Source organism: Cololabis saira, chromosome 21 (genome assembly GCF_033807715.1).
Source record: "Cololabis saira isolate AMF1-May2022 chromosome 21, fColSai1.1, whole genome shotgun sequence".
Lineage (NCBI taxonomy): Eukaryota > Metazoa > Chordata > Actinopteri > Beloniformes > Belonidae > Cololabis > Cololabis saira.
In genome coordinates this window covers 34,599,067-34,612,238 of record NC_084607.1, presented here as the reverse complement: position 1 = coordinate 34,612,238, position 13,172 = coordinate 34,599,067, and the positions used below count along the sequence as shown (strand labels likewise).

The window sequence follows — 13,172 nt, the reverse complement described above, 5'->3', positions numbered from 1 at the left end:
GACAGCAATTCAGTCTTCTCTAGACCAGTGATTCTCAGTGTGGTACGCGGGCTCCCTCTAGTGGTATGCAGAAGAATCACAACATGGTCACCAGTTAAACCGTAACATCGCGTGAGTAGCGTTTAAAACTGCAAGTTGTAATGATGAAAAGGACATCTAAACTATGGAGCTACAACAGTCTCATAATTCACAAATGGACACGCCGATCCACAAATGCACAGAACAATTCACACGTGCGTAGGACAAGATACACAAATGTATTTTTGATGCATACACAAATATAACCTGATTTACAAACGTTTTTTTGTCTGTGAGCTGCGCTGGATTTGTGTGTGACTTTTGAGACTCCCCTGACGTGACTCGATCCACAAATACGTTTTTTTTAACACGGAAGGATCTGCAACCAATCAGATGTCTTCCTTTGTTTCAGCCAATCATAAGAGCGCACCCCACGTGGGGGACGCAGAGCAGTGGATAAACCACGACTTACTCTAAACCAATCAGATTAAAGGGGCGGATACACCTGCTGTTTGAACTGCGTTCGCCTGTTCGCTTAGAAAAGTGATTCAATATTTGGAGTTGGTGGAGTAAAGATAAATAAACAAAACAGCAATAACAACAATGCGTCAAATGATTGGGGCGAATATACTTGGTGTTCAGAATGTGACCTGCAGTACTCGCTGTGGCAACGAGTGGCGCTGGTCCCGGTCAGAAAACAGCTGACCACAAGTTACCAAACGTGGAGGTCGGAAACAAGCAGCTGTTATCCTCACATCCTGCTGCACAGAGACAAACGTGTCAAAACAGCGGTGGCAGATCAACACAGTCCCGGTGCAGATAGAGTCGTGCTCGTGGGAAGATGCAGCGGTGATGGTTCTGGTGGGGGTTTTACCCACCGATCATCAAACGTCTGAGCTGGATACAGAGGTTCCTCGGTTATCAGTCGACTTTACTCCAGATATTTCGGTAAATTAATCTCTTGACGACATGCGCGTGCTGCTCCACCTGCCTGCTGCTCGTCCCGTCAGGTAGAAGGATGACGGCCAGCTCTCTGCTGCGGTCCGTCTGGTTCTGAGCTGAATCAGCGGGACAATCCCATGTAACACGTCGTCCAACCAAAAGGAGAAAATACAGAAATATCTCCGCTGTTTCTCATCATCTGTTGCTGCATCGGCAGGACTAAAGCCTGAATTCTGGTTTTGCGTTGAACCTACTCCGTAGGGTACGCGGCTACGCGGGAGTCTCTCCGTAGCCTACACAGTAGCCTGACCTGCACCTCCCAAAAAATGGAACTACACGTGGAGGCGACGCAGACCCAACGCAGACCGAGAGGGCTGTGATTGGTTCGCTTGGTAGCAACGCATTTCCGGTTCCGGTTCGTGAAGCAGTCGTGAACTTTCAGCGCTCTTTTCTTTGTTTGTGTGTGATTATTTTTTTTGGGGTTGTTTTGGTTTTTTGCACAATAGTTGTCCTTATCTCTTTGATTCACTGTGACCGGAAAAGCCAGAAGCTCAACAAAGTATCAACTAGCACTCTGGGGGGGTATTGCACCATGGAGAAATGGAGTGACGGAGAAGTCCGAAGGGTTCACGACGGCGTCACGGCAACGGCGTAGGCTCTGCGTTGGTTTAATAAAGATATCTGATTGGTTGCAGATCCTTCCATGTTAAAAAAAAATGTATTTGTGGATCGAGTCACGTCAAAAAAACTTTTGTAAATCAGGTTATATTTGTGTGTGCATCAAATACATTTGTGTATCTTGTCCTACGCATGTGTGAATTGTTCTGTGCATTTGTGGATCGGTCTGTGCATTTGTGAATCTCGTCCTGTGCATTTGTGGATCACATTCCTGTGAGTATCAAAGAAAGATGTGTAAAAAAACAGACTCAATCTTAAAATCTTCTTCAATCTGTGAGTTGATTTGCACATGAATCGCCTTCTTTCTAAAAAGCATCTCTGGACTCATGAATGCTGCATTAAACGCTGGTCTGATCTTCAAATGTGAGTGAAGGTCAATCAATGACAGATTGCTGTGAAAACACATGTCACTGCGTGGTTCTATTTGTGGATCTTTCTGAGGCGTCTGAATCAGTCCACCATCAGTTACTTAGAGCAGACTCAGGGATGTTGGTGTGGAGGATTCTGCTCTCCAGTGGTTCAGGAATCATCTCTCAGAACTGACGCAGGGGTCCTGTCCATTTAATGTCCATGATCAATACCCGTTTTATTCTTCTACAGGGTCATGGGGGTCTGGTGGAGCGAGACCCCATGACAGTGGCCAGTTCATTGCAGGGTGGCATAAAGACAATCAACCGTACATGCTCTCACACACACACACACACACAGTTTAGAATCCTCAATGAACATAACGTGTTTTGGGACTGTGGCGGGAAGTACCTGGAGAAAATTCCCGCAAACACTAGGAGAACATGCCATCGCCACACAGAAAGATTCATGCCAGGCCATGCCCCCGCCCCCATATCAGTCTGCGTTTCTTTAAGTATTTCTGAGCCTAAAAAAAATAAATAATAATAATATATATATATATATATATATATATATATATATATATATATATATATATATATATATATATATATATATATATAAAAGAAAAAAAATATATATATAAATAAAATAAATATATATGATCTATATTATATATTAAAAAAATATATATAAATATATATATATATATATATATATATATATATATATATATATATATATATATATATATATATATATATATATATATATATATATATATATATATATATATATATATGCCTTAGGTTTTTAACAACATGGTATTAACGATTAATATATGCAGACAAGTTAGAAAGTAAAAAAAAAAAGTATTTCTGAGCCTGTATACTACAACAGTATAATAAAGTCCTGTAAGGATGGCTTTTAGTTTTGGTGTCCACCCCAAGAATTTAAGTGGCCCCATCTGGCCCCCCCTAGGAAACAGTTTTGGAGGCGCTCCTGGTCTCCTGAACACAGAATATCCACCTTCCTCCTCTGCATCATGTCACCCAACTCTAGCTTTCCCTGTCATCATCCCAACATTAATAGAATTAAGCAGAGACACAGACAAACTGCAGGTCGGAGCAGCAGACTGACTGACTGACTGACTGCTGCATTAATGTTTCAGCTGTGGGCCGCTTTTAGAATCAGAATCAGAATCAGAATCGTGTTTATTTGGCCAGGTCAGGTCAGACAAGACATGGAATTTGATTCGGTTGTTATCGCTCACTCTACAGTAAATAGGTAAATAGGTAATAGACAAATGACAGCTCTTATTAACATATATAATTTTTTTTTATTGGAAGGGTCATTGTCACAGCATATGATTGTGTACTGTTATTATTGTTTTTATGATGTCTCCTCAACTGGGTATGTGATCTTTTGATGTTTTTCTTTTCACATTCAAAATACTCTTGAATAATAATAACCAAATCGCTGGGTTGTTCTGATTTAATTGGGATTTGCTATCGATATCGTGTTGATAAAGTTTGTTGGTGGATAAAAAACAGCTCACCGTATTCCGCATCCCACCGTCGCAAACGCTCCGACCAATCACAGAATCAGAGTTCATCATAGTTGAATAACGCGACATGTGATTGGCTGAGCAGCAGTGCGTCACGCAGGGAACAGACCAATGGCAGATGAAGGTGGTTCTCTGTGGCCAATGAGCGTTGAGGACGTCCGTGCTAATAAATGACAAGGTGACGACGTCCCGGTCCAGCTCTTGAGAGGAGAAGATCCTGCACGCCTTCCAACCCGCGGTACTGATCATCAGGTGGGTCTGTCCGGCTCTGGCTCTGCTCGGGGGGAGGGCTGGACCCGGCACCGGCCTGGTGGAGCCGGCGGGGCCGGGGGGAGGTGGATGCTCTGCGGCCTCCGCAGGGCGGCCGGGGCTCTGCGGACTACAGCCTGATTTATGGTTCTGCGTTAAAACGACGGCGGACCCTATGCCGTAGGGTCTGCGTTGGTGTAACGCGGAACCATAAATCACAGCAGCCCCGTTGAGTGATAGCGCTAAAACGTCAGATTTTCAGATTATGAAGCTCAAGAATGAGATCAAATCATATTTAGGCAGAAACAACCTTCCATTAATTGTATTTGGCCTTCAATCAATTTGTAGCAGGTAAAAAGACCCATTTTCAGGGGAGAAATCAGATTCTGGCAGGATATCTCGTTTTGTCACGACACCGGTACACGGCTCTGGTACCGTGACCGTGCGCGTGACCGTGCGCGTGGTCGCGCCGCTCGTTCGTGACCTTCACGTCTGCAGGCGGTTAGCTTAGCCGTTAGCTTAGCTCCGGGACCTGGACCAGGCGACCCGGGTGACCCGGGGGGGTGACCCGTAACACCGGTGTCCACCGGGACCGCCACTCTCCCGGGCCCGAGTGACCTCAAGCCGGGGGTCGTGACGTGACGGGGTTCATTCATAAGTGGTCCACCTGAATAACACAGGTGTAGGGGGGTCCAGTCCGACCTGACGGGTAACCATGGCAACGCCGGAGTCTCAGTCCTGTACATCCACCCCCGTGTCTCTGGTGGTCGGTCCGACCTGATGGGTTACCATGGTAACACTGAGTCTCAGGCTGCGTCCGAAATCCCACACTTCCACCCTAATGAGTATGCAAAATGAGTATGTGAGATTTTTTAGTGCAGTGCTTCTCAACCCTGGTCCTCGTGGGCCCGTGCCCTGCATGTTTTAGATGTTTCCCTGCACAAACACACCTGATTCTAATTAATGGTCTCATTAGCTTTTTCATTGTCATGCACAACTCTGTTAATGACACAGGTACTTGTATCAGGGTGCTGAAGCAGAGTAAGATCTAAAACATGCAGGACAGAGGCCCACGAGGACCAGGATTGAGAAACACTGTTTTAGTGCGTCTGAAACATTAGTAACTACACAATAGTACATGCTATCCATACTCATTCTGTAGAAATGTATTAGTGTGGATTAATGGACATTAGCTAAGCAGAAACTTCCCACAATGCAATGCAGCGACGTTTGGTTGCTAAGTGATACGTATACGTCATAAGTATAATAATATTATTATATAGTATTAATATTATAATATTCGTATATAATATTATGTAATGTCATCTTGTTTCGGCCAGGATAAACGGGAATTAGCGGTGCTGCTACTGCTGCTGTGACATGTCACTTCCTCCCAACGGCAGGAAGTGCCGTGTGCGCTCTTAATAGTACGTCCAAATTAATGCACACTACTGATATTTACTCAAAAGTATACTTTTTAGTATATACTGTTTAGTATGGCATTTCGGACGCACCGTGTGTCTCTGGTGTCCAGCCTGACCTGACGAGTTACCATGGTAACACTGAGTCTCGGTCCTATACTATACTACAGTCATTTAGCAGTCGCTTTTATCCAAAGCGACTTACATCTGAGAGAACAACCCCAGCATGAAATAACATGAGGGTCCAGCTGGATCAGTGCCGGTCAGACTGATGAGACTCCAGCTGGACACACGTGCTGCCACGCCACTGCTAGAATATCTGTTTTTTTTTTAAATAAGAAAGCTAGGTCTAAGAAGACACCATCTTGTCGTGAGTGCATGCCGAAGTGCTCCTTAGAGCTGAGTCTTTAGCTTTGCAGATCTGACATTTTGGTAGGTCGTTCAACCATCGGGGAACATTGGAGGAGAAGAGCCTGATACTGATTTCACACCACGTTGTGGTGGAAGAACCAGGCGTCTTTCACTGGCTGAGAGGAGCTGTGGAGAGGGAGAGTAGCTCTGGATGAAGGAGTGAAGGTATTGAGGAGCCGTTTGCATAATTGTTTGGTAGCCAGAAGTATAGCTTTGAACTTGATGCGTGAGAGAGAGAGATTAGCAGCGGAGTCCTGGTACAACCATCCCCGTGTCTCTGGTGTCCTGTCCGACCCCCCCGCCCCCACCTGGGGACCTGGAGACATGCAGCCTTCACTAAAACCTACTCCCTCAGAGGGAGGCGGCTCTTGCAGACCGAACTAAAGTCCTCTTTTCTTCCCGTGCAGGTTCCAGCCATGTACGCCTGCTCAAAGTTCATCACTTGTTCTCCAGCTGTGGTACGTCCTCCTCCGACTGTTGGTCTGTGATTGTTGCAGCATCCATGCCCTTGTCCTCCCGGTGCTGTAGAGCCCGGCTCCGTTGCCTGGTTCCCTTGGCAACGGACGCATGATCATCAGCGTCTGTCTTATCTTGTGGTGCTAAGGCTGCTTTTCTCACAGTTTGATTCCTTGTTTATATGTTTTAAAGCTGTTTTTTTCTTGGCTGAAAGTGACTTTGACCTGAAAGTTTGGTACCACGGGAGTTAAGTGTCTGACCTTCCTGAAATGTGTTGTTGGCAGCTGCGTGGGGGGTCCAGAATCCTCACCCGGCCGGTCTCGGCCTCCCTCTTCAACAGACCTGAGGCCTCAGTGGAGCAGCAGGTCAGTCCTTCAGCCTCAAACATCCCTCCCACACCTAGAGAAGCACGTATGTGGTTGGAACCGTGCTCAGAAACCCGTTTAGCTTCCTATCACCCCATCTGCACGGATCCTGCCACTGCCTCCATCTCATCTGAAACTCTGAGCTCCATCACTGCGTTTTTCTTTTCCTTTCTGCTGGGTATGATTTGATTTCTGTTGTCACTCAAGTGTGGATCAAAGTAGCAGAACCATGACACCAGAACCCGGTGGTGTGGGCGGAGCAGGGCCGGTTCTAGAAAATGATGACTACGGTGCATCTCAGATAAGAGGGGGGTGCACATGCCTGGCACGTTATTCAACACTAAATTATGCATTTTCCCATAATTTCAAGCGGAATGATACTAGCAAAACAAGAATATTTAAAGTGTCTTTCAAGTGCATTTTTGCAGCAATATCACTGCAGAACAAAGAAAATGCTGCATTTAGTCTGGGCTACCTCACCCATCAGACAATCTAGCAACAGAAAATAGAACATAGAAAAATAAATAACAAAAATAAATATAACCATAAATATAAACTTGCTGGCGTGGTTGTGCTTGAACAACTTCTGAATATCCATGGTTACTTTGTTAACGGAGCAGCAGAGAGCAGCGTCTTGCTGGTGCAGGAAACTGCTGGATGCAGATGAGTGAAGGACACTGAAGGCTGATTTATGGTTCTGCGTTGCACCAACGCAGAGCCTACGGCGTACGATACGCGGTGACGCGAACGTACGGTACGCGTTGCCGCGTAACCTACGCCGTAGGCTACGCCGTCGATTTGACGCGGAACCATAAATCAGGCTGACGCGCGCGCATTTGTCAGTTTTCTTTTCGTCTTTTCAACTGAGCATACAAACGCATAAACCGAGGGTGCAATGCTTATGCACCCTCGTAGAACCGGACAGCTGTGTGTATACTTTCTCGATCACGTGCAAAACATGCTGCAGCAAAGTGCACGACAACCAATCACAACCCGCTTTCCTGGCACCGCGCTGTCTGCATTAATTGATCATGCGCATGACATGCCGCGGCAAGTTGCATGGCCATAGGAGCACATTTTCTTTTAGCCTCTGGCGTACCGGGACTTTTTACGGCGTACCGGGACTTCTCATGAGCTCACAGTACTCTGTTCTCTCCTTGCGATAGTGGCGTTGCAACGCGACTGCCCCTCGTGAGACGTTTCACTCGTAAAGCCTGATTTATGGTTCCGCGCTAAATCGACGCAGAGCCTACGCCGTATGGTACGCGGCGACGCGCAACGTACGTGCGCGTCGCCGCGTACCATACGGCGTAGGTTCTGCGTTGGTGTAACGCAGAACCATAAATCAGTTTACGGAGGTCCCGGGAGTCGAGAGTGTGCCAGAAAGCAATACAAAGAACGCGAAGAAGAAGAAGATATTTTAATCTTTCTTTAAAAGTGGAGAGGAGGAGAAGGATTCAAGGATACAAGGAGCTGAGGGGGATCCTGGACACCAGAAGCTCTGAAGCCTGCTAAAAGCTGTCCATCAAAATCAAACCCCCCCCCCCTCCCCGAAATAAAAATGAATGTGGTTTTACTGCTATTTAAACATTTAGAGTCATCACCAGAAAAATAACAGCAGAAAAATAACTTATTTGACAATTTTCACCTGTTTCAAGTAAATTTTCACTTGAAATAAGTAGAAAAATCTGCCAGTGGGACAAGATTTATATTCTCATTACAAGCAAAACAATCTTGTTCCACTGGCAGATTTTTCTACTTATTTTAAGTGAAAATCTACTTGAAACAAGTGAAAATTGATGTTTTTTCCAGTGATGAGTCTTGTTTTAAGTCTAATGAGATTTTTTTTTTACTAAAATAAGACATTTTAACTAGAAATAAGACAAATATTCTTGTTAAGATTTTGAGTGAACAATATTAGTGGCTTGATATTCTGTGCACTGTTTTTGTTCACAGTTCTGCAGGTTTTACAGTTCACTCACTTGCACTTTTTTGGTTGGTTTACATTTTAAATTATCATGAACATTTTTTTTGTCTGCTAAAACTATTTGAAACTAATAATAAAATAATAATAAAACTAATAATAAAAATCAAGAAGAAAAGTACTGTAAGTCAAAACTGTCAAAGTCGCCATGATGCGAGTCAGCGTAGCTGCTGTCGTCTTGAACGTCGTGACTATTCCTGCCCTTCGTAAAAGTTCGACCAGACTATATGTGGGACTGTAATAAATTACAGTTTTTTAGTGCCGTTACTTCGGTGACACCGACTACAGTACCCAAAATCCCCCTGACTACGACAACAGAAATTACCGTAATGATCATATATACGGCGCACCGCACTATAAGGAGCACTGCTGGGTTTTAGAAAATGAAAGGGTTTTAGGTGCGCCTTATAGTGCAGAAAATATGGTCGCTGAATTTGGATTAGTCTGTACGGGTCACTCAGTACGTTTACATGCACTAACAGAAAGTGGAATAGTTGCTTTAATCCGACAGATTTTTTTTTTTTCCATTTTTTCTTTGGAGGTAGTCACCTCACTCAATAATGGATTGTGTTCTCGCGCATGTAAACTTGGATTTCTGGGAACCTCCAGTTTAATCCTAGATTGTTGTCAATAGCTGGATGTAGGTGTGAGTGTTTTTATAAATAGACGGAGGTGTTGTGGGTGGGACCACATCTTCTGGTCTTTGGTACATGTTCAGTTCTGTGATCCCCCCTCACGTCCACTCTCGTCCTCTCCTTCAGGCTCTGCTGCCAGTCAGCCAGTCTGCGGTTCTGAGCCGCTGCTTCCAGACCAGCGCCGTCTCCCGGGACATCGACACCGCCGCCAAGTTCATCGGCGCCGGCGCTGCCACGGTGGGAGTGGCTGGTTCAGGAGCTGGAATCGGAACAGTGTTTGGCAGCCTCATCATCGGCTACGCCAGGTAACGCCCACTTATATGTACCAGGGTCCGGTTCCTTTAATGTGGTCTGGGTTTGACCAGCGGGACTCCCATCAGGGGGAGAGGCAGAGCTAAGTAAACTGTACACAAACTGGCCCAAACATCTATCATGGAGACTTCTTGGCCAAAGAAACAAGTCTCAGGTCTGGAAGAGGCTCATTTAAACGTCAGCTGGATGGTAACTGGTGACGCTAGTAGTAAGCCTGCGTGCGCTCATGATGCCTGGGAAGCCAGCGGGAACATGCCCACCATATCTGGATCAGAGTTAGCTGTGGCTGCAGCTCCTTCAGCTGACCCCGGCCATTTAAAAATGAACAGTTCACATTCATAGTTCACCGTTTTCACTTTGAACTATTTCAAATTCAGTTCATTTCTGGGGTCGTTTGGGGCTGTTGGGTCTTCTTGCTCTTTCCTGATCACTTTGTTTGATTATAAATAGGGCTGAACGATTTTTGAAAATAATCTAATTGCGATTTTTTTCCTCAATATTGCGATTGCGATTTAATATGTGATTATTTTTTTCAAGGTCCTGTTCTCATGTATTTTTCAACTACACAAGCAATAAATCAGTCTGTTTTATAATAAACAATACCAGATTTATTTAAAGCACAGATTACAACAATAAAGAAAACAAATCTGTGGCTTTACCTCTTTAACACGTCTACACATGGGTCGTTCTCTCTGAACCCAATCGCACGACACCAAACCGGGTTAAACTTTAGCCAAAATGAGGCGTAGTTTAATAGAAAAACACAGAAAAACTCCCACAGGGAACAAAGAACCTTCCTCACAGGCAGTACTCGAGTTGTAAAAAAAAAAAAATCAGGGAGGATGGTGGATTGTATCATATGGGGACAGATAATTGTGCTGATAGCACTGACCTGCAGAAATACTGCAGGAATGACATAGCAGCAGTTAAATGCAGCCTTCTGTAAGCTTTAAATATCCACTGGGCTTACATCAAATACATCAAAACACAACAATAAAAAACAGTTTTCTGAACTTATCAATATGACTCTGTCCTTCACAGGATAAGTAAAATGGATCACTGCAAAAACTCAAAATGTTAAGAATATTTGTCCTATTTCTAGTTAAAATGTCTCATTTTAGTAAAAAAAAATCTCATTACACTTAAAACAAGACTCATCACTGGAAAAAACAACAATTTTCACCTGTTTCAAGTAGATTTTCACTTGAAATAAGTAGAAAAATCTGGCAGTGGAACAAGATTTTTTTGCTTGTAATGAGAAGATAAATCTTTTTCTACTTATTTCAAGTGAAACTTTACTTGAAACAGGTGAAAATTGTCAAATAAGTTATTTTTCTGGTGTTATTTTTCTGGTGCTGACTAAATGTTGAAATAGCAGTAAAACCACATTCATTGATGAAATGACATAAGGGATGGAAAGGAGGGATGGCAATTTTTTCAGGGGGGGATGATTTTTTGACCGTTTTTTATTTCATCCCCCCTCAACTCGAGTAGCCTACTGCTCACAGGGAACTCAGAACTTCTTCATAAATAACTAAAAAATCACAGAGAGAAAAAAAACCACCAGCAAACTAACAAACAAACCAATAAAGCTCACAGAGTTAACAAAACGAACCAGCAATGATAAACAACTCGCAGCCGCTCTATAACTTCTCCTGATGAGCTGAAAGGGCTGCAGCTGTTTTAAGGCTGATTTATGGTTCAGCGTTACATCAACGCAGAGCCTACGCCGTATGGTACGCGGTACGCGCCGCGTACGGCGCGCATCGCCGCGTAACCTACGGCGTAAGCTCTGCGTCGATTCAACGCGGAACCATAAATCAGGCTTCACAGCGCGACGGTCCGCCCGGCTCGTGCTCGGCGCCGCGCGCAGCTCCTCGCCACGCCGACTCCGCGTTCATATATTTAATACATTTATAAAGCCCATATATTTATAAAGCCCTGCCTGGCCGAGCCCTAACGCTGAGGCCATGATAGATACAGTAGGTTACAGGCGGACACGCCGCACTGTTGACTTTTTTTCCCTGCCGGCAACGTGACCAGATCACATGACCAGATCACGTGACTGGTCAAATCGGAGCCTTTGCGGTTTGAAAATCTCGTTTTATCACATCGCGATATTATCGCAAATGCAATTAATCGTTCAGCCCTAATTATCAAGGACTTGCAGATATTTTCTCACACTGGACGGATGCTTTAACTCCACATGACGTTTTTAATGTGAAGTTGACGAGGCAGACGCTCTGACTAGTTTTCTCAGCGCAGGTGGACATCATTTGCACAGAAAGGTTAGATTTTTACCGTCGGACTCTTTCGGAGACGATGTGTAAAATTCCCGCAAATAATGATAAGGATCATCATGTTACGTCTCGCTGACGCTGCGTCTGCATCGTCTCTCTCTTCACTGGTCATGTAAAGATGCACCAGGCTCGGGCCACCGTTGCCATGGAGCTGGTGTCCGTTGCTATGCTAGTGTGTGCACTGCATTGTGGGTAATGTAGTGTGAAGTCGTCTCGTCGAGTATTTTAAATGTGTGCGCTGGTGAAATGAGAAGGATTATTCAAATATTATACAAATATTTACCCACAAACTGAATAGTTTCTCTCATGTATGATTTGACTTTTTTCTTTTCCAGAAATTTAACAACTAAAATTAAATAAATAAATAAATAAAAGTAAATAAATACATACAATTTTACATCATAAAAAAGATTGATTCATTCTCACCTTATAAGTGTAAGAGGAGATTTATTTTTGTTAAAGTTATTTTGGTAATTCAGGGTTGATTATTTGATAAATCTATTCTTTATATTCTGATGTAAATCAGGGACTATAATGACACTAGTCAGTTTATCTGTAGTGATTAGTCTGTTTTAGATTGGGCGGAGTGATACGCCACAGTACGGCACTAGCTGCTGTGTTGATGTTCTAAAATCCTACACTGTTGAGGGACATTAAAGTACACTGGAACTCAGCAGAAGTTGTCCCCGTGTTTATCCTACTCACCACCCCAAAAAGGTTTAATTTAATAAGGTAAGGCTTAACTCTACACCAGCCTTACATCAGTAAAAGTTCAGAGCTCAAAACCTGCAAGAGTCCCGTGATCGGGACCAAAACGGGACTAGTTTCTTCTGAGTGGAGGAAGATTTTGGTCCGTGGGTCGAGGCGCGGTCGGATGCGCGTTACTAGTCAACACAATAGATTAATATTAATAACCCAATATCGCGATACAGTTTGTCACCTCCACGACACGTATCGTGACATTTTTGTATTGCGAAGTTTTGTGGCACGATATATTGTTACACTCCTATTGATGACTGTCCCTCTGTCCCCCCACAGGAACCCCTCCCTGAAGCAGCAGCTCTTCTCCTACGCCATCCTGGGCTTCGCTCTGTCTGAGGCCATGGGGCTGTTCTGCCTCATGGTGGCCTTCCTCATCCTGTTCGCCATGTGAGCCCCAGGCGTTCCCACTCCATCCCCGTGGCCCCCCGTCTCCCCCGAGTTCTGGAAGCAGCTGCCCGTTCTGGAACGGGAACTCTGAAAAGGCCGCCGGTCCATTCCAGTCGATGAGTGTTTTCCATCAGAGGTTCTGACCTCCAGTCCCACGTTTTTATGTTCCCACACTGATTTAGTCGTTTTCAAGTTTTCTGTAAAACATCACATTGTTGAAATCTGTCCAGAATAAAGATTTGGGATGACTAAAACGGGCTTGGGTTTGGTTGCTGAATGTCGGCATGGTTTGAAAGAGAGAAAGTGTACCTTGTAGAACCGCTCCATGACGAGAACT

At 44.4% G+C, this 13,172-nt stretch overlaps 1 protein-coding gene across 1 annotated transcript; it reads left to right on the top strand.

Annotated features, from left to right (window-relative positions):
• Positions 1 to 3,691: 3,691 nt before the first annotated feature.
• Positions 3,692 to 13,089, top strand: atp5mc1 (ATP synthase membrane subunit c locus 1). The gene is made up of 5 exons (XM_061710909.1): positions 3,692 to 3,805; positions 6,042 to 6,092; positions 6,375 to 6,455; positions 9,201 to 9,379; positions 12,725 to 13,089. Exons 2-5 carry the CDS (start codon positions 6,051 to 6,053, stop codon positions 12,837 to 12,839), a joined length of 417 nt encoding a protein of 138 aa, XP_061566893.1. The 5' UTR covers positions 3,692 to 3,805; positions 6,042 to 6,050; the 3' UTR covers positions 12,840 to 13,089.
• Positions 13,090 to 13,172: the final 83 nt, after the last annotated feature.